The 27,113-nt window shown below is 41.4% G+C and overlaps 1 protein-coding gene across 1 annotated transcript in view; it reads left to right on the top strand.

Moving 5' to 3' along the window:
* LOC124129571 (multiple epidermal growth factor-like domains protein 6) overlaps window positions 1-27,113 on the top strand; it is a 58,727-nt gene that overhangs the window by 27,353 nt on the left and 4,261 nt on the right. Inside the window, exons 2-4 of the mRNA XM_048393082.1 lie at window positions 25,376-25,432; window positions 25,694-26,629; window positions 26,969-27,092. Coding sequence (XP_048249039.1) covers window positions 25,376-25,432; window positions 25,694-26,629; window positions 26,969-27,092 — 1,117 coding nt within the window. The remainder of the gene's footprint in view (window positions 1-25,375; window positions 25,433-25,693; window positions 26,630-26,968; window positions 27,093-27,113) is intronic.

Here is a 27,113-nt window from a genome sequence, read left to right as displayed (position 1 = left end):
TCTGTAAGTGTATGTCTGGATACAAGGGTAGGTCGTTACTCATTAGGTTCTGTAAGTGTATGTCTGGATACAAGGGTAGGACGTTACTCATTAGGTTCTGTTAGCGTATGTCTGGATACAAGGGTAGGTCGTTACTCATTAGGTTCTGTAAGTGTATGTCTGGATACAAGGGTAGGTCGTTCCTCATTAGGTTCTGTAAGTGTATGTCTGGACTCAAGGGCAGGACGTTTCTCATTAGGTTCTGTAAGTGTATGTCTGGATACAAGGACAGGTCTTTACTCATTAGGTTCTGTAAGTGTGTGTCTGGATACAAGGGTAGGTCGTTACTCATTAGGTTCTGTAAGTGTATGTCTGGATACAAGGGTAGGTCGTTACTCATTAGGTTCTGTAGGTGTATGTCTGGATACAAGGGTAGGTCGTTACTCATTAGGTTCTGTAAGTGTATGTCTGGATACAAGGGCAGGTCGTTACTCATTAGGTTCTGTAAGTGTATGTCTGGATACAAGGGTAGGTCGTTACTCATTAGGTTCTGTAAGTGTATGTCTGGATACAAGGGTAGGTCGTTACTCATTAGGTTCTGTAAGTGTATGTCTGGATACAAGGGTAGGTTGTTACTCCTTAGGGTAAGTAAGTGTATGTCTGGATACAAGGGTAGGTTGTTACTAATTAGGTTATGTAAGTGTATGTCTGGATACAAGGGTAGGTCGTTACTCATTAGGTTCTGTAAGTGTATGTCTGGATACAAGGGCAGGTCGTTACTCATTAGGTTCTGTAAGTGTATGTCTGGATACAAGGGCAGGTCTTTACTCATTAGGTTCTGTAAGTGTATGTCTGGATACAAGGGTAGGTCGTTACTCATTAGGTTCTGTAGGTGTATGTCTGGATACAAGGGCAGGACGTTACTCATTAGGTTCTGTAAGTGTATGTCTGGATACAAGGGTAGGTCTTTACTCATTAGGTTCTGTAAGTGTATATCTGGATACAACGGTAGGTCGTTACTCATAAGGTTCTGTAAGTGTATGTCTGGATACAAGGGTAGGACGTTACTCATTAGGTTCTGTAAGTGTATGTCTGGATACAAGGGTAGGTCGTTACTAATTAGATTCTGTAAGTGTATGTCTGGATACAAGGGTAGGTCGTTACTCATTAGGTTCTGTAAGTGTATGTCTGGATACAAGGGTAGGACGTTACTCATTAGGTTCTGTAAGTGTATGTCTGGATACAAGGGTAGGTTGTTACTCATTAGGTTCTGTAAGTGTGTGTCTGGATACAAGGGTAGGTCGTTACTCATTAGGTTCTGTAAGTGTATGTCTGGATACAAGGGTAGGTCGTTACTCATTAGGTTATGTAAGTGTATGTCTGGATACAAGGGTAGGTCGTTACTCATTAGGTTCTGTAAGTGTATGTCTGAATACAAGGGTAGGACGTTTCTCATTAGGTTCTGTAAGTGTATGTCTGGATACAAGGGTAGGTCGTTACTCATTAGGTTCTGTAAGTGTATGTCTGGATACAAGGGTAGGTCGTTACTCATTAGGTTCTGTAAGTGTATGTCTGGATACAAGGTTAGGTCGTTACTCATTAGGTTCTGTAAGTGTATGTCTGGATACAAGGGTAGGTTGTTACTCCTTAGGGTAAGTAAGTGTATGTCTGGATACAAGGGTAGGTTGTTACTAATTAGGTTATGTAAGTGTATGTCTGGATACAAGGGTAGGTCGTTACTCATTAGGTTCTGTAAGTGTATGTCTGGATACAAGGGCAGGTCGTTACTCATTAGGTTCTGTAAGTGTATATCTGGATACAAGAGCAGGTCGTTACTCATTAGGTTCTGTAAGTGTATGTCTGGATACAAGGGTAGGTCGTTACTCATTAGGTTCTGTAGGTGTATGTCTGGATACAAGGGCAGGACGTTACTCATTAGGTTCTGTAAGTGTATGTCTGGAAACAAGGGTAGGTCTTTACTCATTAGGTTCTGTAAGTGTATATCTGGATACAACGGTAGGTCGTTACTCATAAGGTTCTGTAAGTGTATGTCTGGATACAAGGGTAGGACGTTACTCATTAGGTTCTGTAAGTGTATGTCTGGATACAAGGGTAGGTCGTTACTAATTAGGTTCTGTAAGTGTATGTCTGGATACAAGGGTAGGTTGTTACTCATTAGGTTCTGTAAGTGTGTGTCTGGATACAAGGGTAGGTCGTTACTCATTAGGTTCTGTAAGTGTATGTCTGGATACAAGGGTAGGTCGTTTCTCATTAGGTTATGTAAGTGTATGTCTGGATACAAGGGTAGGTCGTTACTCATTAGGTTCTGTAAGTGTATGTCTGGATACAAGGGTAGGACGTTTCTCATTAGGTTCTGTAAGTGTATGTCTGGATACAAGGGTAGGTCGTTACTCATTAGGTTCTGTAAGTGTATGTCTGGATACAAGGGTAGGTTGTTACTCATTAGGTTCTGTAAGTGTATGTCTGGATACAAGGGTAGGTCGTTACTCATTAGGTTATGTAAGTGTATGTCTGGATACAAGGGTAGGTCGTTACTCATTAGGTTCTGTAAGTGTATGTCTGGATACAAGGGTAGGTGGTTACTCATTAGGTTCTGTAAGTGTATGTCTGGATACAAGGGCAGGACGTTTCTCATTAGGTTCTGTAAGTGTTTGTCTGGATATAAGGGCAGGTCGTTACTCATTAGGTTCTGTAAGTGTATGTCTGGATACAAGGACAGGTCGTTACTCATTAGGTTCTGTAAGTGTATGTCTGGATACAAGGGTAGGACGTTTCTCTTTAGGTTCTGTAAGTGTATGTCTGGATACAAGGGTAGGTCGTTACTCATTAGGTTCTGTAAGTGTATGTCTGGATACAAGGGCAGGTCTGTACTCATTAGGTTCTGTAAGTGTATGTCTGGATACAAGGACAGGTCTTTACTCATTAGGTTCTGTAAGTGTATGTCTGGATACAAGGGTAGGTCGTTACTCATTAGGTTCTGTAAGTGTATGTCTGGATACAAGGGTAGGTCGTTACTCATTAGGTTCTGTAAGTGTATGTCTGGATACAAGGGCAGGACGTTACTCATTAGGTTCTGTAAGTGTATGTCTGGATACAAGGGCATGTCGTTACTCATTAGGTTCTGTAAGTGTATGTCTGGATACAAGGGTAGGTCGTTACTCATTAGGTTCTGTAAGTGTATGTCTGGATACAAGGGTAGGTCGTTACTCATTAGGTTCTGTAAGTGTATGTCTGGATACAAGGGTAGGTTGTTACTCATTAGGTTAAGTAAGTGTATGTCGGGATACAAGGGTAGGTTGTTACTAATTAGGTTATGTAAGTGTATGTCTGGATACAAGGGTAGGTCGTTACTCATTAGGTTCTGTAAGTGTATGTCTGGATACAAGGGCAGGTCGTTACTCATTAGGTTCTGTAAGTGTATGTCTGGATACAAGGGCAGGTCGTTACTCATTAGGTTCTGTAAGTGTGTGTCTGGATACAAGGGTAGGTGGTTACTCATTAGGTTCTGTAGGTGCATGTCTGGATACAAGGGCAGGACGTTACTCATTAGGTTCTGTAAGTGTATGTCTGGATACAAGGGTAGGTCTTTACTCATTAGGTTCTGTAAGTGTATATCTGGATACAAGGGTAGGTCGTTACTCATTAGGTTCTGTAAGTGTATGTCTGGATACAAGGGCAGGACGTTTCTCATTAGGTTCTGTAAGTGTATGTCTGGATACAAGGACAGATCTTTACTCATTAGGTTCTGTAAGTGTGTGTCTGGATACAAGGGTAGGTCGTTACTCATTAGGTTCTGTAAGTGTATGTCTGGATACAAGGGTAGGTCGTTACTCATTAGGTTCTGTAAGTGTATGTCTGGATACAAGGGCAGGTCGTTACTCATTAGGTTCTGTAAGTGTATGTCTGGATACAAGGGCAGGTCGTTACTCATTAGGTTCTGTAAGTGTATGTCTGGATACAAGGGTAGGTCGTTACTCATTAGGTTCTGTAAGTGTATGTCTGGATACAAGGGCAGGTCGTTACTCATTAGGTTCTGTAAGTGTATGTCTGGATACAAGGGTAGGTTGTTACTCCTTAGGGTAAGTAAGTGTATGTCTGGATACAAGGGTAGGTTGTTACTAATTAGGTTATGTAAGTGTATGTCTGGATACAAGGGTAGGTCGTTACTCATTAGGTTCTGTAAGTGTATGTCTGGATACAAGGGCAGGTCGTTACTCATTAGGTTCTGTAAGTGTATATCTGGATACAAGGGTAGGTTGTTACTGATTAGGTTAAGTAAGTGTATATCTGGATACAAGGGTAGGTCGTTACTCATTAGGTTCTGTAAGTGTATGTCTGGATACAAGGGTAGGTCTTTACTCATTAGGTTCTGTAAGTGTATGTCTGGATACAAGGGTAGGTCGTTACTCATTAGGTTCTGTAAGTGTATGTCTGGATACAAGGGTAGGTCGATACTAATTAGGTTCTGTAAGTGTATGTCTGGATACAAGGGTAGGTCTTTACTCATTAGATTCTGTAAGTGTGTGTCTGGATACAAGGGTAGGTCGTTACTCATTAGGTTCTGTAAGTGTATGTCTGGATACAAGGGTAGGTCGTTACTAATTAGGTTAAGTAAGTGTATATCTGGATACAAGGGCAGGTCGTTACTAATTAGGTTCTGTAAGTGTATATCTGGATACAAGGGTAGGTCGTTACTAATTAGGTTAAGTAAGTGTATATCTGGATACAAGGGTAGGTCGTAACTCATTAGGTTCTGTAAGTGTGTGTCTGGATACAAGGGTAGGTCGTTACTCATTAGGTTCTGTAAGTGTATGTCTGGATACAAGGGTAGGTGGTTACTCATTAGGTTCTGTAAGTGTATGTCTGGATACAAGGGTAGGTCGTTACTCATTAGGTTCTGTAAGTGTATGTCTGGACACAAGGGCAGGACGTTTCTCATTAGGTTCTGTAAGTGTATGTCTGGATACAAGGGTAGGTCGTTACTCATTAGGTTCTGTAAGTGTATGTCTGGATACAAGGGTAGGTTGTTACTCATTAGGTTCTGTAAGTGTATGTCTGGATACAAGGGTAGGTCGTTACTCATTAGGTTCTGTAAGTGTATGTCTGGATACAAGGGTAGGACGTTACTCATTAGGTTCTGTAAGCGTATGTCTGGATACAAGGGTAGGTCGTTACTCATTAGGTTCTGTAAGTGTATGTCTGGATACAAGGGTAGGTCGTTACTCATTAGGTTCTGTAAGTGTATGTCTGGATACACGGGTAGGTCGTTACTCATTAGGTTCTGTAAGTGTATGTCTGGATACAAGGGCAGGACGTTACTCATTAGGTTCTGTAGGTGTATGTCTGGATACAAGGGTAGGTTGTTAGTCATTAGGTTCTGTAAGTGTGTGTCTGGATACAAGGGTACGTCGTTACTCATTAGGTTCTGTAGGTGTATGTCTGGATACAAGGGCAGGACGTTTCTCATTAGGTTCTGTAAGTGTATGTCTGGATACAAGGACAGATCTTTACTCATTAGGTTCTGTAAGTGTGTGTCTGGATACAAGGGTAGGTCGTTACTCATTAGGTTCTGTAAGTGTATGTCTGGATACAAGGGTAGGTCGTTACTCATTAGGTTCTGTAAGTGTATGTCTGGATACAAGGGTAGGTCGTTACTCATTAGGTTCTGTAAGTGTATGTCTGGATACAAGGGCAGGACGTTTCTCATTAGGTTCTGTAAGTGTATGTCTGGATACAAGGACAGGTCTTTACTCATTAGGTTCTGTAAGTGTGTGTCTGGATACAAGGGTAGGTCGTTACTCATTAGGTTCTGTAAATGTATGTCTGGATACAAGGGTAGGTCGTTACTCATTAGGTTCTGTAAGTGTATGTCTGGATACAAGGGCAGGTCGTTACTCATTAGGTTCTGTAAGTGTATGTCTGGATACAAGGGCAGGTCGTTACTCATTAGGTTCTGTAAGTGTATGTCTGGATACAAGGGTAGGTCGTTACTCATTAGGTTCTGTAAGTGTATGTCTGGATACAAGGGCAGGTCGTTACTCATTAGGTTCTGTAAGTGTATGTCTGGATACAAGGGTAGGTTGTTACTCCTTAGGGTAAGTAAGTGTATGTCTGGATACAAGGGTAGGTTGTTACTAATTAGGTTATGTAAGTGTGTGTCTGGATACAAGGGTAGGTCGTTACTCATTAGGTTCTGTAAGTGTATGTCTGGATACAAGGGCAGGTCGTTACTCATTAGGTTCTGTAAGTGTATGTCTGGATACAAGGGCAGGTCGTTACTCATTAGGTTCTGTAAGTATATGTCTGGATACAAGGGTAGGTCGTTACTCATTAGGTTCTGTAGGTGTATGTCTGGATACAAGGGCAGGACGTTACTAATTAGGTTCTGTAAGTGTATGGCTGGATACAAGGGTAGGTCGTTACTCATTAGGTTCTGTAAGTGTATATCTGGATACAAGGGTAGGTTCTTACTGATTAGGTTAAGTAAGTGTATATCTGGATACAAGGGTAGGTTGTTACTGATTAGGTTATGTAAGTGTATGTCTGGATACAAGGGTAGGTCTTTACTCATTAGGTTCTGTAAGTGTATGTCTGGATACAAGGGTAGGTCGTTACTCATTAGGTTCTGTAAGTGTATGTCTGGATACAAGGGTAGGTCGTTACTAATTAGGTTAAGTAAGTGTATGTCTGGATACAAGGGTAGGTCGTTACTCATTAGGTTAAGTAAGTGTATATCTGGATACAAGGGTAGGTCGTTACTAATTAGGTTCTGTAAGTGTATATCTGGATACAAGGGTAGGTCGTTACTAATTAGGTTAAGTAAGTGTATGTCTGGATACAAGGGTAGGTCGTTACTCATTAGGTTAAGTAAGTGTATATCTGGATACAAGGGTAGGTCGTAACTCATTAGGTTCTGTAAGTGTGTGTCTGGATACAAGGGTAGGTCGTTACTCATTAGGTTCTGTAAGTGTATGTCTGGATACAAGGGTAGGTCGTTACTCATTAGGTTCTGTAAGTGTATGTCTGGATACAAGGGTAGGTCGTTACTCATTAGGTTCTGTAAGTGTATGTCTGGACACAAGGGCAGGACGTTTCTCATTAGGTTCTGTAAGTGTATGTCTGGATACAAGGGTAGGTCGTTACTCATTAGGTTCTGTAAGTGTATGTCTGGATACAAGGGTAGGTTGTTACTCATTTGGTTCTGTAAGTGTATGTCTGGATACAAGGGTAGGTCGTTACTCATTCGGTTCTGTAAGTGTATGTCTGGATACAAGGGTAGGACGTTACTCATTAGGTTCTGTAAGCGTATGTCTGGATACAAGGGTAGGTCGTTACTCATTAGGTTCTGTAAGTGTATGTCTGGATACAAGGGTAGGTCGTTACTCATTAGGTTCTGTAAGTGTATGTCTGGACTCAAGGGCAGGACGTTTCTCATTAGGTTCTGTAAGTGTATGTCTGGATACAAGGGTAGGTCGTTACTCATTAGGTTCTGTAAGTGTATGTCTGGATACAAGGGTAGGTCGTTACTCATTAGGTTCTGTAAGTGTATGTCTGGATACAAGGGTAGGTTGTTACTCATTAGGTTCTGTAAGTGTATGTCTGGATACAAGGGTAGGTCGTTACTCATTAGGTTCTGTAAGTGTATGTCTGGATACAAGGGTAGGACGTTACTCATTAGGTTCTGTTAGCGTATGTCTGGATACAAGGGTAGGTCGTTACTCATTAGGTTCTGTAAGTGTATGTCTGGATACAAGGGTAGGTCGTTCCTCATTAGGTTCTGTAAGTGTATGTCTGGACTCAAGGGCAGGACGTTTCTCATTAGGTTCTGTAAGTGTATGTCTGGATACAAGGACAGGTCTTTACTCATTAGGTTCTGTAAGTGTGTGTCTGGATACAAGGGTAGGTCGTTACTCATTAGGTTCTGTAAGTGTATGTCTGGATACAAGGGTAGGTCGTTACTCATTAGGTTCTGTAGGTGTATGTCTGGATACAAGGGTAGGTCGTTACTCATTAGGTTCTGTAAGTGTATGTCTGGATACAAGGGCAGGTCGTTACTCATTAGGTTCTGTAAGTGTATGTCTGGATACAAGGGTAGGTCGTTACTCATTAGGTTCTGTAAGTGTATGTCTGGATACAAGGGTAGGTCGTTACTCATTAGGTTCTGTAAGTGTATGTCTGGATACAAGGGTAGGTTGTTACTCCTTAGGGTAAGTAAGTGTATGTCTGGATACAAGGGTAGGTTGTTACTAATTAGGTTATGTAAGTGTATGTCTGGATACAAGGGTAGGTCGTTACTCATTAGGTTCTGTAAGTGTATGTCTGGATACAAGGGCAGGTCGTTACTCATTAGGTTCTGTAAGTGTATGTCTGGATACAAGGGCAGGTCTTTACTCATTAGGTTCTGTAAGTGTATGTCTGGATACAAGGGTAGGTCGTTACTCATTAGGTTCTGTAGGTGTATGTCTGGATACAAGGGCAGGACGTTACTCATTAGGTTCTGTAAGTGTATGTCTGGATACAAGGGTAGGTCTTTACTCATTAGGTTCTGTAAGTGTATATCTGGATACAACGGTAGGTCGTTACTCATAAGGTTCTGTAAGTGTATGTCTGGATACAAGGGTAGGACGTTACTCATTAGGTTCTGTAAGTGTATGTCTGGATACAAGGGTAGGTCGTTACTAATTAGATTCTGTAAGTGTATGTCTGGATACAAGGGTAGGTCGTTACTCATTAGGTTCTGTAAGTGTATGTCTGGATACAAGGGTAGGACGTTACTCATTAGGTTCTGTAAGTGTATGTCTGGATACAAGGGTAGGTTGTTACTCATTAGGTTCTGTAAGTGTGTGTCTGGATACAAGGGTAGGTCGTTACTCATTAGGTTCTGTAAGTGTATGTCTGGATACAAGGGTAGGTCGTTACTCATTAGGTTATGTAAGTGTATGTCTGGATACAAGGGTAGGTCGTTACTCATTAGGTTCTGTAAGTGTATGTCTGAATACAAGGGTAGGACGTTTCTCATTAGGTTCTGTAAGTGTATGTCTGGATACAAGGGTAGGTCGTTACTCATTAGGTTCTGTAAGTGTATGTCTGGATACAAGGGTAGGTCGTTACTCATTAGGTTCTGTAAGTGTATGTCTGGATACAAGGTTAGGTCGTTACTCATTAGGTTCTGTAAGTGTATGTCTGGATACAAGGGTAGGTTGTTACTCCTTAGGGTAAGTAAGTGTATGTCTGGATACAAGGGTAGGTTGTTACTCATTAGGTTATGTAAGTGTATGTCTGGATACAAGGGTAGGTCGTTACTCATTAGGTTCTGTAAGTGTATGTCTGGATACAAGGGCAGGTCGTTACTCATTAGGTTCTGTAAGTGTATATCTGGATACAAGAGCAGGTCGTTACTCATTAGGTTCTGTAAGTGTATGTCTGGATACAAGGGTAGGTCGTTACTCATTAGGTTCTGTAGGTGTATGTCTGGATACAAGGGCAGGACGTTACTCATTAGGTTCTGTAAGTGTATGTCTGGAAACAAGGGTAGGTCTTTACTCATTAGGTTCTGTAAGTGTATATCTGGATACAACGGTAGGTCGTTACTCATAAGGTTCTGTAAGTGTATGTCTGGATACAAGGGTAGGACGTTACTCATTAGGTTCTGTAAGTGTATGTCTGGATACAAGGGTAGGTCGTTACTAATTAGGTTCTGTAAGTGTATGTCTGGATACAAGGGTAGGTTGTTACTCATTAGGTTCTGTAAGTGTGTGTCTGGATACAAGGGTAGGTCGTTACTCATTAGGTTCTGTAAGTGTATGTCTGGATACAAGGGTAGGTTGTTTCTCATTAGGTTATGTAAGTGTATGTCTGGATACAAGGGTAGGTCGTTACTCATTAGGTTCTGTAAGTGTATGTCTGGATACAAGGGTAGGACGTTTCTCATTAAGTTCTGTAAGTGTATTTCTGGATACAAGGGTAGGTCGTTACTCATTAGGTTCTGTAAGTGTATGTCTGGATACAAGGGTAGGTTGTTACTCATTAGGTTCTGTAAGTGTATGTCTGGATACAAGGGTAGGTCGTTACTCATTAGGTTATGTAAGTGTATGTCTGGATACAAGGGTAGGTCGTTACTCATTAGGTTCTGTAAGTGTATGTCTGGATACAAGGGTAGGTGGTTACTCATTAGGTTCTGTAAGTGTATGTCTGGATACAAGGGCAGGACGTTTCTCATTAGGTTCTGTAAGTGTATGTCTGGATATAAGGGCAGGTCGTTACTCATTAGGTTCTGTAAGTGTATGTCTGGATACAAGGACAGGTCGTTACTCATTAGGTTCTGTAAGTGTATGTCTGGATACAAGGGTAGGACGTTTCTCTTTAGGTTCTGTAAGTGTATGTCTGGATACAAGGGTAGGTCGTTACTCATTAGGTTCTGTAAGTGTATGTCTGGATACAAGGGCAGGTCTGTACTCATTAGGTTCTGTAAGTGTATGTCTGGATACAAGGACAGGTCTTTACTCATTAGGTTCTGTAAGTGTGTGTCTGGATACAAGGGTAGGTCGTTACTCATTAGGTTCTGTAAGTGTATGTCTGGATACAAGGGTAGGTCGTTACTCATTAGGTTCTGTAAGTGTATGTCTGGATACAAGGGCAGGACGTTACTCATTAGGTTCTGTAAGTGTATGTCTGGATACAAGGGCATGTCGTTACTCATTAGGTTCTGTAAGTGTATGTCTGGATACAAGGGTAGGTCGTTACTCATTAGGTTCTGTAAGTGTATGTCTGGATACAAGGGTAGGTCGTTACTCATTAGGTTCTGTAAGTGTATGTCTGGATACAAGGGTAGGTTGTTACTCATTAGGTTAAGTAAGTGTATGTCGGGATACAAGGGTAGGTTGTTACTAATTAGGTTATGTAAGTGTATGTCTGGATACAAGGGTAGGTCGTTACTCATTAGGTTCTGTAAGTGTATGTCTGGATACAAGGGCAGGTCGTTACTCATTAGGTTCTGTAAGTGTATGTCTGGATACAAGGGCAGGTCGTTACTCATTAGGTTCTGTAAGTGTGTGTCTGGATACAAGGGTAGGTGGTTACTCATTAGGTTCTGTAGGTGTATGTCTGGATACAAGGGCAGGACGTTACTCATTAGGTTCTGTAAGTGTATGTCTGGATACAAGGGTAGGTCTTTACTCATTAGGTTCTGTAAGTGTATATCTGGATACAAGGGTAGGTCGTTACTCATTAGGTTCTGTAAGTGTATGTCTGGATACAAGGGTAGGACGTTACACATTAGGTTCTGTAAGTGTATGTCTAGATACAAGGGTAGGTCGTTACTCATTAGGTTCTGTAAGTGTATGTCTGGATACAAGGGTAGGTCGTTACTCATTAGGTTCAGTAAGTGTATGTCTGGATACAAGGGCAGGACGTTACTCATTAGGTTCTGTAAGTGTATGTCTGGATACAAGGGCAGGTCGTTACTCATTAGGTTCTGTAAGTGTATGTCTGGATACAAGGGTAGGTCTTTACTCCTTAGGTTCTGTAAGTGTATGTCTGGATACAAGGGTAGGTCGTTACTCATTAGGTTCTGTAAGTGTATGTCTGGATACAAGGGCAGGACGTTTCTCATTAGGTTCTGTAAGTGTATGTCTGGATACAAGGACAGGTCTTTACTCATTAGGTTCTGTAAGTGTGTGTCTGGATACAAGAGTAGGTCGTTACTCATTAGGTTCTGTAAGTGTATGTCTGGATACAAGGGTAGGTCGTTACTCATTAGGTTCTGTAAGTGTATGTCTGGATACAAGGGCAGGTCGTTACTCATTAGGTTCTGTAAGTGTATGTCTGGATACAAGGGCAGGTCGTTACTCATTAGGTTCTGTAAGTGTATGTCTGGATACAAGGGTAGGTCGTTACTCATTAGGTTCTGTAAGTGTATGTCTGGATACAAGGGCAGGTCGTTACTCATTAGGTTCTGTAAGTGTATGTCTGGATACAAGTGTAGGTTGTTACTCCTTAGGGTAAGTAAGTGTATGTCTGGATACAAGGGTAGGTTGTTACTAATTAGGTTATGTAAGTGTATGTCTGGATACAAGGGTAGGTCGTTACTCATTAGGTTCTGTAAGTGTATGTCTGGATACAAGGGCAGGTCGTTACTCATTAGGTTCTGTAAGTGTATGTCTGGATACAAGGGCAGGTCGTTACTCATTAGGTTCTGTAAGTGTATGTCTCGATACAAGGGTAGGTCGTTACTCATTAGGTTCTGTAGGTGTATGTCTGGATACAAGGGCAGGACGTTACTAATTAGGTTCTGTAAGTGTATGGCTGGATACAAGGGTAGGTCGTTACTCATTAGGTTCTGTAAGTGTATATCTGGATACAAGGGTAGGTTGTTACTGATTAGGTTAAGTAAGTGTATATCTGGATACAAGGGTAGGTCGTTACTCATTAGGTTCTGTAAGTGTATGTCTGGATACAAGGGTAGGTCTTTACTCATTAGGTTCTGTTAGTGTATGTCTGGATACAAGGGTAGGTCGTTACTCATTAGGTTCTGTAAGTGTATGTCTGGATACAAGGGTAGGTCGTTACTAATTAGGTTAAGTAAGTGTATGTCTGGATACAAGGGTAGGTCTTTACTCATTAGATTCTGTAAGTGTGTGTCTGGATACAAGGGTAGGTCGTTACTCATTAGGTTCTGTAAGTGTATGTCTGGATACAAGGGTAGGTCGTTACTAATTAGGTTAAGTAAGTGTATATCTGGATACAAGGGCAGGTCGTTACTAATTAGGTTCTGTAAGTGTATATCTGGATACAAGGGTAGGTCGTTACTAATTAGGTTAAGTAAGTGTATGTCTGGATACAAGGGTAGGTCGTTACTCATTAGGTTAAGTAAGTGTATATCTGGATACAAGGGTAGGTCGTAACTCATTAGGTTCTGTAAGTGTGTGTCTGGATACAAGGGTAGGTCGTTACTCATTAGGTTCTGTAAGTGTATGTCTGGATACAAGGGGAGGTCGTTACTCATTAGGTTCTGTAAGTGTATGTCTGGATACAAGGGTAGGTCGTTACTCATTAGGTTCTGTAAGTGTATGTCTGGACACAAGGGCAGGACGTTTCTCATTAGGTTCTGTAAGTGTATGTCTGGATACAAGGGTAGGTCGTTACTCATTAGGTTCTGTAAGTGTATGTCTGGATACAAGGGTAGGTTGTTACTCATTAGGTTCTGTAAGTGTATGTCTGGATGCAAGGGTAGGTCGTTACTAATTAGGTTAAGTAAGTGTATATCTGGATACAAGGGTAGGTCTTTACTCATTAGATTCTGTAAGTGTGTGTCTGGATACAAGGGTAGGTCGTTACTCATTAGGTTCTGTAAGTGTATGTGTGGATACAAGGGTAGGTCGTTACTAATTAGGTTAAGTAAGTGTATATCTGGATACAAGGGCAGGTCGTTACTAATTAGGTTCTGTAAGTTTATATCTGGATACAAGGGTAGGTCGTTACTTATTAGGTTAAGTAAGTGTATGTCTGGATACAAGGGTAGGTCGTTACTCATTAGGTTAAGTAAGTGTATATCTGGATACAAGGGTAGGTCGTAACTCATTAGGTTCTGTAAGTGTGTGTCTGGATACAAGGGTAGGTCGTTACTCATTAGGTTCTGTAAGTGTATATCTGGATACAAGGGTAGGTCGTTACTCATTAGGTTCTGTAAGTGTATGTCTGGATACAAGGGTAGGTCGTTACTCATTAGGTTCTGTAAGTGTATGTCTGGACACAAGGGCAGGACGTTTCTCATTAGGTTCTGTAAGTGTATGTCTGGATACAAGGGTAGGTCGTTACTCATTAGGTTCTGTAAGTGTATGTCTGGATAAAAGGGTAGGTTGTTACTCATTAGGTTCTGTAAGTGTATGTCTGGATACAAGGGTAGGTCGTTACTCATTAGGTTCTGTAAGTGTATGTCTGGATACAAGGGTAGGACGTTACTCATTAGGTTCTGTAAGCGTATGTCTGGATACAAGGGTAGGTCGTTACTCATTAGGTTCTGTAAGTGTATGTCTGGATACAAGGGTAGGTCGTTACTCATTAGGTTCTGTAAGTGTATGTCTGGACTCAAGGGCAGGACGTTTCTCATTAGGTTCTGTAAGTGTATGTCTGGATACAAGGGTAGGTCGTTACTCATTAGGTTCAGTAAGTGTATGTCTGGATACAAGGGTAGGTCGTTAATCGTTAGGTTCTGTAAGTGTATGTCTGGATACAAGGGTAGGTCGTTACTCATTAGGTTCTGTAAGTGTATGTCTGGATACACGGGTAGGTCGTTACTCATTAGGTTCTGTAAGTGTATGTCTGGATACAAGGGTAGGTCGTTACTCATTAGGTTCTGTAAGTGTATGTCTGGATACAAGGGTAGGTTGTTACTCATTAGGTTCTGTAAGTGTATGTCTGGATACAAGGGTAGGTCGTTACTCATTAGGTTCTGTAAGTGTATGTCTGGATACAAGGGTAGGTTGTTACTCATTAGGTTCTGTAAGTGTATGTCTGGATACAAGGGTAGGTCGTTACTCATTAGGTTCTGTAAGTGTATGTCTGGATACAAGGGTAGGACGTTACTCATTAGGTTCTGTTAGCGTATGTCTGGATACAAGGGTAGGTCGTTACTCATTAGGTTCTGTAAGTGTATGTCTGGATACAAGGGTAGGTCGTTCCTCATTAGGTTCTGTAAGTGTATGTCTGGACTCAAGGGCAGGACGTTTCTCATTAGGTTCTGTAAGTGTATGTCTGGATACAAGGACAGGTCTTTACTGATTAGGTTCTGTAAGTGTGTGTCTGGATACAAGGGTAGGTCGTTACTCATTAGGTTCTGTAAGTGTATGTCTGGATACAAGGGTAGGTCGTTACTCATTAGGTTCTGTAAGTGTATGTCTGGATACAAGGGTAGGTCGTTACTCATTAGGTTCTGTAAGTGTATGTCTGGATACAAGGGCAGGTCGTTACTCATTAGGTTCTGTAAGTGTATGTCTGGATACAAGGGTAGGTCGTTACTCATTAGGTTCTGTAAGTGTATGTCTGGATACAAGGGTAGGTCGTTACTCATTAGGTTCTGTAGGTGTATGTCTGGATACAAGGGCAGGACGTTACTCATTAGGTTCTGTAAGTGTATGTCTGGATACAAGGGTAGGTCTTTACTCATTAGGTTCTGTAAGTGTATATCTGGATACAACGGTAGGTCGTTACTCATAAGGTTCTGTAAGTGTATGTCTGGATACAAGGGTAGGACGTTACTCATTAGGTTCTGTAAGTGTATGTCTGGATACAAGGGTAGGTCGTTACTAATTAGATTCTGTAAGTGTATGTCTGGATACAAGGGTAGGTCGTTACTCATTAGGTTCTGTAAGTGTATGTCTGGATACAAGGGTAGGACGTTACTCATTAGGTTCTGTAAGTGTATGTCTGGATACAAGGGTAGGTTGTTACTCATTAGGTTCTGTAAGTGTGTGTCTGGATACAAGGGTAGGTCGTTACTCATTAGGTTCTGTAAGTGTATGTCTGGATACAAGGGTAGGTCGTTACTCATTAGGTTATGTAAGTGTATGTCTGGATACAAGGGTAGGTCGTTACTCATTAGGTTCTGTAAGTGTATGTCTGAATACAAGGGTAGGACGTTTCTCATTAGGTTCTGTAAGTGTATGTCTGGATACAAGGGTAGGTCGTTACTCATTAGGTTCTGTAAGTGTATGTCTGGATACAAGGGTAGGTCGTTACTCATTAGGTTCTGTAAGTGTATGTCTGGATACAAGGGTAGGTCGTTACTCATTAGGTTCTGTAAGTGTATGTCTGGATACAAGGGTAGGTTGTTGCTCCTTAGGGTAAGTAAGTGTATGTCTGGATACAAGGGTAGGTTGTTACTAATTAGGTTATGTAAGTGTATGTCTGGATACAAGGGTAGGTCGTTACTCATTAGGTTCTGTAAGTGTATGTCTGGATACAAGGGCAGGTCGTTACTCATTAGGTTCTGTAAGTGTATGTCTGGATACAAGAGCAGGTCGTTACTCATTAGGTTCTGTAAGTGTATGTCTGGATACAAGGGTAGGTCGTTACTCATTAGGTTCTGTAGGTGTATGTCTGGATACAAGGGCAGGACGTTACTCATTAGGTTCTGTAAGTGTATGTCTGGATACAAGGGTAGGTCTTTACTCATTAGGTTCTGTAAGTGTATATCTGGATACAACGGTAGGTCGTTACTCATAAGGTTCTGTAAGTGTATGTCTGGATACAAGGGTAGGACGTTACTCATTAGGTTCTGTAAGTGTATGTCTGGATACAAGGGTAGGTCGTTACTCATTAGGTTCTGTAAGTGTATGTCTGGATACAAGGGTAGGTTGTTACTCATTAGGTTCTGTAAGTGTGTGTCTGGATACAAGGGCAGGACGTTACTCATTAGGTTCTGTAAGTGTATGTCTGGATACAAGGGTAGGTCGTTTCTCATTAGGTTATGTAAGTGTATGTCTGGATACAAGGGTAGGTCGTTACTCATTAGGTTCTGTAAGTGTATGTCTGGATACAAGGGTAATACGTTTCTCATTAGGTTCTGTAAGTGTATGTCTGGATACAAGGGTAGGTCGTTACTCATTAGGTTCTGTAAGTGTATGTCTGGATACAAGGGTAGGTTGTTACTCATTAGGTTCTGTAAGTGTATGTCTGGATACAAGGGTAGGTCGTTACTCATTAGGTTATGTAAGTGTATGTCTGGATACAAGGGTAGGTCGTTACTCATTAGGTTCTGTAAGTGTATGTCTGGATACACGGGTAGGTGGTTACTCATTAGGTTCTGTAAGTGTATGTCTGGATACAAGGGCAGGACGTTTCTGATTAGGTTCTGTAAGTGTATGTCTGGATATAAGGGCAGGTCGTTACTCATTAGGTTCTGTAAGTGTATGTCTGGATACAAGGGTAGGACGTTTCTCATTAGGTTCTGTAAGTGTATGTCTGGATACAAGGGTAGGTCGTTACTCATTAGGTTCTGTAAGTGTATGTCTGGATACAAGGGCAGGTCTGTACTCATTAGGTTCTGTAAGTGTATGTCTGGATACAACGACAGGTCTTTACTCATTAGGTTCTGTAAGTGTATGTCTGGATACAAGGACAGGTCTTTACTCATTAGGTTCTGTAAGTGTGTGTCTGGATACAAGGGTAGGTCGTTACTCATTAGGTTCTGTAAGTGTATGTCTGGATACAAGGGTAGGTCGTTACTCATTAGGTTAAGTAAGTGTATGTCTGGATACAAGGGCAGGTCGTTACTCATTAGGTTCTGTAAGTGTATGTCTGGATACAAGGGCATGTCGTTACTCATTAGGTTCTGTAAGTGTATGTCTGGATACAAGGGTAGGTCGTTACTCATTAGGTTCTGTAAGTGTATGTCTGGATACAAGGGTAGGTCGTTACTCATTAGGTTCTGTAAGTGTATGTCTGGATACAAGGGTAGGTTGTTACTCATTAGGTTAAGTAAGTGTATGTCTGGATACAAGGGTAGGTTGTTACTAATTAGGTTATGTAAGTGTATGTCTGGATACAAGGGTAGGTCGTTACTCATTAGGTTCTGTAAGTGTATGTCTGGATACAAGGGCAGGTCGTTACTCATTAGGTTCTGTAAGTGTATGTCTGGATACAAGGGCAGGTCGTTACTCATTAGGTTCTGTAAGTGTGTGTCTGGATACAAGGGTAGGTGGTTACTCATTAGGTTCTGTAGGTGTATGTCTGGATACAAGGGAAGGACGTTACTCATTAGGTTCTGTAAGTGTATGTCTGGATACAAGGGTAGGTCTTTACTCATTAGGTTCTGTAAGTGTATATCTGGATACAAGGGTAGGTCGTTACTCATTAGGTTCTGTAAGTGTATGTCTGGATACAAGGGTAGGACGTTACACATTAGGTTCTGTAAGTGTATGTCTAGATACAAGGGTAGGTCGTTACTCATTAGGTTCTGTAAGTGTATGTCTGGATACAAGGGTAGGTCGTTACTCATTAGGTTCAGTAAGTGTATGTCTGGATACAAGGGCAGGACGTTACTCATTAGGTTCTGTAAGTGTATGTCTGGATACAAGGGCAGGTCGTTACTCATTAGGTTCTGTAAGTGTATGTCTGGATACAAGGGTAGGTCTTTACTCATTAGGTTCTGTAAGTGTATGTCTGGATACAAGGGTAGGTCTTTACTCATTAGGTTCTGTAAGTGTATGTCTGGATACAAGGGTAGGACGTTACTCATTAGGTTCTGTAAGTGTATGTCTGGATACAAGGGTAGGTCGTTACTCATTAGGTTCTGTAAGTGTATGTGTGGATACAAGGGTAGGTCGTTACTCATTAGGTTCTGTAAGTGTATGTCTGGATACAAGGACAGGTCTTTACTCATTAGGTTCTGTAAGTGTATGTCTGGATACAAGGACAGGTCTTTACTCATTAGGTTCTGTAAGTGTGTGTCTGGATACAAGGGTAGGTCGTTACTCATTAGGTTCTGTAAGTGTATGTCTGGATACAAGGGTAGGTCGTTACTCATTAGGTTCTGTAAGTGGATGTCTGGATACAAGGGCAGGTCGTTACGCATTAGGTTCTGTAAGTGTATGTCTGGATACAAGGGTAGGTCGTTACTCATTAGGTTCTGTAAGTGTATGTCTGGATACAAGGGTAGGTCGTTACTCATTAGGTTCTGTGAGTGTATGTCTGAATACAAGGGTAGGTTGTTACTGATTAGGTTAAGTAAGTGTATCTCTGGATACAAGGGTAGGTTGTTACTAAGTAGGTTATGTAAGTGTATGTCTGGATACAAGGGTAGGTCGTTACTCATTAGGTTCTGTAAGTGTATGTCTGGATACAAGGGCAGGTCGTTACTCATTAGGTTCTGTAAGTGTATGTCTGGATACAAGGGCAGGTCGTTACTCATTAGGTTCTGTAAGTGTGTGTCTGGATACAAGGGTAGGTGGTTACTCATTAGGTTCTGTAGGTGTATGTCTGGATACAAGGGCAGGACGTTACTCATTAGGTTCTGTAAGTGTATGTCTGGATACAAGGGTAGGTTGTTACTCATTAGGTTCTGTAAGTGTATGTCTGGATACAAGGGTAGGACGTTACACATTAGGTTCTGTAAGTGTATGTCTGGATACAAGGGTAGGTCGTTACTCATTAGGTTCTGTAAGTGTATGTCTGGATACAAGGGCAGGACGTTACTCATTAGGTTCTGTAAGTGTATGTCTGGATACAAAGGTAGATCGTTACTCATTAGGTTCTGTAAGTGTATGTCTGGATACAAGGGTAGGTCTTTACTCATTAGGTTCTGTACGCGTATGTCTGGATACAAGGGTAGGTTGTTACTCATTAGGTTCTGTAAGTGTATGTCTGGATACAAGGGTAGGTTGTTACTGATTAGGTTAAGTAAGTGTATCTCTGGATACAAGGGTAGGTTGTTACTAAGTAGGTTATGTAAGTGTATGTCTGGATACAAGGGTAGGTCGTTACTCATTAGGTTCTGTAAGTGTATGTCTGGATACAAGGGCAGGTCGTTACTCATTAGGTTCTGTAAGTGTATGTCTGGATACAAGGGCAGGTCGTTACTCATTAGGTTCTGTAAGTGTGTGTCTGGATACAAGGGTAGGTGGTTACTCATTAGGTTCTGTAGGTGTATGTCTGGATACAAGGGCAGGACGTTACTCATTAGGTTCTGTAAGTGTATGTCTGGATACAAGGGTAGGTTGTTACTCATTAGGTTCTGTAAGTGTATGTCTGGATACAAGGGTAGGACGTTACACATTAGGTTCTGTAAGTGTATGTCTGGATACAAGGGTAGGTCGTTACTCATTAGGTTCTGTAAGTGTATGTCTGGATACAAGGGCAGGACGTTACTCATTAGGTTCTGTAAGTGTATGTCTGGATACAAAGGTAGATCGTTACTCATTAGGTTCTGTAAGTGTATGTCTGGATACAAGGGTAGGTCTTTACTCATTAGGTTCTGTACGCGTATGTCTGGATACAAGGGTAGGTTGTTACTCATTAGGTTCTGTAAGTGTATGTCTGGATACAAGGGTAGGTCGTTACTCATTAGGTTCTGTAAGTGTGTGTCTGGATACAAGGGTAGGTCTTCACTCATTAGGTTCTGTAAGTGTGTGTCTGGATACAAGGGTAGGTCTTTACTCATTAGGTTCTGTAAGTGTATGTCTGGATACAAGGGTAGGTCGTTACTCATTAGGTTCTGTAAGTGTATGTCTGGATACAAGGGTAGGTTGTTACTCATTAGGTTCTGTAAGTGTATGTCTGGATACAAGGGTAGGTTGTTACTCATTAGGTTCTGTAAGTGTATGTCTGGATACAAGGGTAGGTCGTTACTCATTAGGTTCTGTAAGTGTATGTCTGGATACAAGGGTAGGTCGTTACTCATTAGGTTCTGTAAGTGTATGTCTGGATACAAGGGTAGGTCGTTACTCATTAGGTTCTGTAAGTGTATGTCTGGATACAAGGGTAGGTCGTTACTCATTAGGTTCTGTAAGTGTATGTCTGGTTACAAGGGTAGGTCGTTACTCATTAGGTTCTGTAAGTGTATATCTGGATACAAGGACAGGTCTTTACTCATTAGGTTCTGTAAGTGTATGTCTGGATACAAGGGTAGGTCGTTACTCATTAGGTTATGTAAGTGTATGTCTTGATACAAGGGTAGGTTGTTACTAATTAGGTTAAGTAAGTGTATATCTGGATACAAGGGCAGGTCGTTACTCATTAGGTTCTGTAAGTGTATGTCTGGATACAAGGGTAGGTCGTTACTAATTAGGTTCTGTAAGTGTATGTCTGGATACAAGGGCAGGACGTTACTCATTAGGTTCTGTAAGTGTATGTCTTGATACAAGGGTAGGTCGTTACTCATTAGGTTCTGTAAGTGTGTGTCTGGATACAAGGGTAGGTCGTTACTCATTAGGTTCTGTAAGTGTATATCTGGATACAAGGGCAGGACGTTACTCATTAGGTTCTGTAAGTGTATGTCTAGATACAAGGGTAGGTCGTTACTCATTAGGTTCTGTAAGTGTATGTCTGGATACAAGGGTAGGTCTTTACTCATTAGGTTCTGTAAGTGTATATCTGGATACAAGGGTAGGTCGTTACTAATTAGGTTCTGTAAGTGTATGTCTGGATACAAGGGTAGGACGTTACTCATTAGGTTCTGTAAGTGTATGTCTGGATACAAGGGCAGGTCGTTACTCATTAGGTTCTGTAAGTGTGTGTCTGGATACAAGGGTAGGTCGTTTCTCATTAGGTTCTGTAGGTGTATGTCTGGATACAAGGGCAGGACGTTACTCATTAGGTTCTGTAAGTGTATGTCTGGATACAAGGGTAGGTCTTTACTCATTAGGTTCTGTAAGTGTATATCTGGATACAAGGGTAGGTCGTTACTCATTAGGTTCTGTAAGTGTATGTCTGGATACAAGGGTAGGACGTTACACATTAGGTTCTGTAAGTGTATGTCTGGATACAAGGGTAGGTCGTTACTCATTAGGTTCTGTAAGTGTATGTCTGGATACAAGGGTAGGTCTTTACTCATTAGGTTCTGTAAGTGTATGTCTGGATACAAGGGTAGGTCTTTACTCATTAGGTTCTGTAAGTGTATGTCTGGATACAAGGGTAGGACGTTTCTCATTAGGTTCTGTAAGTGTATGTCTGGATACAAGGGTAGGTCGTTACTCATTAGGTTCTGTAAGTGTATGTCTGGTTACAAGGGTAGGTCGTTACTCATTAGGTTCTGTAAGTGTATATCTGGATACAAGGACAGGTCTTTACTCATTAGGTTCTGTAAGTGTATGTCTGGATACAAGGGTAGGTCGTTACTCATTAGGTTATGTAAGTGTATGTCTGGATACAAGGGTAGGTTGTTACTAATTAGGTTAAGTAAGTGTATATCTGGATACAAGGGCAGGTCGTTACTCATTAGGTTCGGTAAGTGTATGTCTGGATACAAGGGTAGGTCGTTACTAATTACGTTCTGTAAGTGTATGTCTGGATACAAGGGCAGGACGTTACTCATTAGGTTCAGTAAGTGTATGATTTGATACAAGGGTAGGTCGTTACTCATTAGGTTCTGTAAGTGTGTGTCTGGATACAAGGGTAGGTCGTTACTCATTAGGTTCTGTAAGTGTATATCTGGATACAAGGGCAGGACGTTACTCATTAGGTTCTGTAAGTGTATGTCTAGATACAAGGGTAGGTCGTTACTCATTAGGTTCTGTAAGTGTATGTCTGGATACAAGGGTAGGTCGTTACTCATTAGGTTCTGTAAGTGTATGTCTGGATACAAGGGCAGGACGTTACTAATTAGGTTCTGTAGGTGTATGTCTGGATACAAGGGTAGGTCGTTACTCATTAGGTTCTGTAAGTGTATGTCTGGATACAAGGGTAGGTCTTTACTCATTAGGTTCTGTAAGTGTATGTCTGGATACAAGGGTAGGTCTTTACTCATTAGGTTCTGTAAGTGTATGTCTGGATACAAGGGTAGGCCGTTTCTCATTAGGTTCTGTAAGTGTATGTCTGGATACGAGGGTAGGTCGTTAGTCATTAGGTTCTGTAAGTGTATGTCTGGATACAAGGGTAGGTCGTTACTCATTAGGTTCTGTAAGTGTATGTCTGGATACAAGGACAGGTCTTTACTCATTAGGTTCTGTAAGTGTATGTCTGGATACAAGGACAGGTCTTTACTCATTAGGTTCTGTAAGTGTATGTCTGGATACAAGGGTAGGTCGTTACTCATTAGGTTCTGTAAGTGTATGTCTGGATACAAGGGTAGGTTGTTACTCATTAGGTTAAGTTAGTGTATGTCTGGATACAAGGGTAGGTTGTTACTAAGTAGGTTCTGTAAGTGTATGTCTGGATACAAGGGTAGGTCGTTACTCATTAGGTTCTGTAAGTGTATGTCTGGATACAAGGGTAGGTTGTTACTCATTAGGTTAAGTTAGTGTATGTCTGGATACAAGGGTAGGTTGTTACTCATTAGGTTCTGTAAGTGTATGTCTGGATACAAGGGTAGGTCGTTACTCATTAGGTTCTGTAAGTGTATGTCTGGATACAAGGGCAGGACGTTACTAATTAGGTTCTGTAAGTGTATGTCTGGATACAAGGGTAGGTCGTTACTCATTAGGTTCTGTAAGTGTATGTCTGGATACAAGGGTAGGTCGTTACTCATTAGGTTCTGTAAGTGTATGTCTGGATACAAGGGTAGGTCGTTACTCATTAGGTTCTGTAAGTGTATGTCTGAATACAAGGGTAGGACGTTTCTCATTAGGTTCTGTAAGTGTATGTCTGGATACAAGGGTAGGTCGTTACTCATTAGGTTCTGTAAGTGTATGTCTGGATACAAGGGTAGGTCGTTACTCATTAGGTTCTGTAAGTGTATGTCTGGATACAAGGGTAGGTCGTTACTCATTAGGTTCTGTAAGTGTATGTCTGGATACAAGGGTAGGTTGTTACTCCTTAGGGTAAGTAAGTGTATGTCTGGATACAAGGGTAGGTTGTTACTAATTAGGTTATGTAAGTGTATGTCTGGATACAAGGGTAGGTCGTTACTCATTAGGTTCTGTAAGTGTATGTCTGGATACAAGGGCAGGTCGTTACTCATTAGGTTCTGTAAGTGTATGTCTGGATACAAGGGTAGGTCGTTACTCATTAGGTTCTGTAAGTGTATGTCTGGATACAAGGGTAGGTCGTTACTCATTAGGTTCTGTAAGTGTATGTCTGGATACAAGGGTAGGTTGTTACTCCTTAGGGTAAGTAAGTGTATGTCTGGATACAAGGGTAGGTTGTTACTAATTAGGTTATGTAAGTGTATGTCTGGATACAAGGGTAGGTCGTTACTCATTAGGTTCTGTAAGTGTATGTCTGGATACAAGGGCAGGTCGTTACTCATTAGGTTCTGTAAGTGTATGTCTGGATACAAGAGCAGGTCGTTACTCATTAGGTTCTGTAAGCGTATGTCTGGATACAAGGGCAGGTCGTTACTCATTAGGTTCTGTAGGTGTATGTCTGGATACAAGGGCAGGACGTTACTCATTAGGTTCTGTAAGTGTATGTCTGGATACAAGGGTAGGTCTTTACTCATTAGGTTCTGTAAGTGTATATCTGGATACAACGGTAGGTCGTTACTCATAAGGTTCTGTAAGTGTATGTCTGGATAAAAGGGTAGGACGTTACTCATTAGGTTCTGTAAGTGTATGTCTGGATACAAGGGTAGGTCGTTACTCATTAGGTTCTGTAAGTGTATGTCTGGATACAAGGGTAGGTTGTTACTCATTAGGTTCTGTAAGTGTGTGTCTGGATACAAGGGTAGGTCGTTACTCATTAGGTTCTGTAAGTGTATGTTTGGATACAAGGGTAGGTCGTTTCTCATTAGGTTCTGTAAGTGTATGTCTGGATACAAGGGCAGGACGTTACTCATTAGGTTCTGTAAGTGTATGTCTTGATACAAGGGTAGGTCGTTACTCATTAGGTTCTGTAAGTGTGTGTCTGGATACAAGGGTAGGTCGTTATTGATTAGGTTCTGTAAGTGTATATCTGGATACAAGGGCAGGACGTTACTCATTAGGTTCTGTAAGTGTATGTCTAGATACAAGGGTAGGTCGTTACTCATTAGGTTCTGTAAGTGTATGTCTGGATACAAGGGCAGGACGTTACTCATTAGGTTCTGTAAGTGTATGTCTGGATACAAGGGTAGGTCGTTACTCATTAGGTTCTGTAAGTGTATGTCTGGATACAAGGGCAGGACGTTACTCATTAGGTTCTGTAAGTGTATGTCTGGATACAAGGGTAGGTCTTTACTCATTAGGTTCTGTAAGTGTATATCTGGATACAAGGGTAGGTCGTTACTCATTAGGTTCTGTAAGTGTATGTCTGGATACAAGGGTAGGACGTTACTCATTAGGTTCTGTAAGTGTATGTCTGGATACAAGGGTAGGTCGTTACTCATTAGGTTCTGTAAGTGTATGTCTGGATACAAGGGTAGGTCGTTACTCATTAGGTTCTGTAAGTGTATATCTGGATACAAGGGTAGGTTGTTACTAATTAGGTTAAGTAAGTGTATATCTGGATACAAGGGTAGGTCGTTACTCATTAGGTTCTGTAAGTGTATGTCAGCACGTGCAATTTTACGAATACTTGGAAAAGCTGTTGGGTGCTTTTGGGCCACTGCACGTGCATCTTTATGGCCAACGCATTGCATATTGGAAATTGAGTTTGCAGATCTTGGGCAACTGTTCTAAGCCTGATACCATTTTGCTCACTTTGATAGTTTCGGGGAAGAAATCAATTGTAAAGTGTATACTATCTTTTGCCCATGCGTTTAATTCAGAAAGAAGATTGGTTACACATGCATATTTGTATATTTCAGGGTATATCATGCTTATTACAATAACTCTGTGTTTCCTGACGTTTGCCTCAACTAAAGGTAACACCCTTATGTTTTCACTGTTCATGACTTGACCTAACATGAAACGTAGCTGAATCATTACAGGACTAAATGACCTAATGATTACGACCTTCTCGGGTCTTTGAGGTCACATAACACTCTCTTATATAACCTGGATCTCTTAAACTTGTTCTTTTGTTCTTTGCAACCTCCACAATACAAGTAATTGATGGAATAAAACACATTCCTCACATTATATTGCAATGCCGGTATCTATACTTCTCAAGATGTATTTTACAGCAGCTCGTTGTGTGGAATATCCCCACTGTTCAGTCTGTAACTTGGGGAAAACCGCCTGTACATCATGTGACACTGGATACTACGGCAACACATGTGACTCAGTCTGCAGCAACGGCTGCAGAAACAGAACATGTGTACTTACAAGTCTAGGTATTGAAAGCTGCGCTGAAGGCTGTGTGTCAGGCTTTCGAGGCCAAAACTGCAAAGTACCTTGCACTCCACCTCCAGAGATATGCTCGGCCTGTTCAGGTGGGTGTGAGGGAGGGTACTGCCAGCTCGGCTCCTCCTGTGTGTCTGGATGTAAGGACGGCTTCTATGGTTCCGGATGTAAAAACTGCTCCAGTGGATGTAAAACTTGCAACAGGGTTAATGGGACGTGTGACGAATGTCATCCGTCATATTTTGGATTAAATTGTACATATTTGTGTGATCACTGTCAAGGTTCCTGTAAGTTTGGATGTGAAGACGGCTGTGTACCTGGATTTTATGGCATTTTCTGTGACAAGGGCTGCAGTAAACATTGTCAGGCAGTATCTGACATGAACAGCTCCACCACAAGTTCACCTGAGTGTAGCAGACAGACAGGTGACTGTGTCAAGGGTTGTGTTGATGGCTGGTATGGAGCAACCTGCTCCTCTCAGTGTAACCCCAGGTGTCTGTACAAGAGATGCTCCCCATCAGGTGGCTGTGTAGATGGTTGTGTACCTGGGTACTTTGGGAGTGACTGTATGCCCTGCCCTGACAACTGTGTCAACAATTCCTGCAACACAGACACTGGGTCATGTGAAGGATGTGACAATGGGTTTTATGGGATGTCCTGCAATCAAAGCTGCTGTCTTGACGGTGTTTGTGACAAGACAACTGGCGTTTGCTCTGATGGTTGCATCACAGGAGACAGGTGTGACTCTACCTGTACAAACAACTGCACTGACACAGGTAAATAACAGCGACAAAACCTTTTCCATAGTCATACGATCTCGCTGAGAGTTCATTGTACTGTTCTGCCTGTATCATAAGGAGGTGTTCATGAATCTATCACATAGTGCTGACACAGCAGTTTGGCAAAAAGATGAATGTATTTGACGAATCAATTCATTGTCTTCAGCTACAACTTACGATTTAAAACACCACAGAATCCTAAACACCACAGAAACATGTCACCTTAACAAAACCAAAATGATTTGTGAAATATGTCTCAAAACTCATGTAAAAACATAATCCAATAGCTCAGTTGTTCTACGGAATTATTCAGTGCTACACCTGGTTTACTTTCAGTTGATCAGACGCCAGGTAATACCAACAACATCCAAATAGGAGTACCAACAGCAGTAGTTGTCTTTGTCATTTGTGTAGTGGTCACGGTGTGCATCCTCCATCGAAAACGTCTGTTGAAAGAAAGGTAGCCATGTTATTTCAATAA

The sequence above is a fragment of the Haliotis rufescens genome, unplaced genomic scaffold (genome assembly GCF_023055435.1).
Source record: "Haliotis rufescens isolate VD_foot unplaced genomic scaffold, xgHalRufe1.0.p SCAF_113, whole genome shotgun sequence".
In the NCBI taxonomy this organism is placed as follows: Eukaryota; Metazoa; Mollusca; class Gastropoda; order Lepetellida; family Haliotidae; genus Haliotis; species Haliotis rufescens.
The sequence above is the reverse complement of the archived record's forward strand: the minus strand, read 5'-3'. Positions and strand labels throughout refer to the sequence as shown.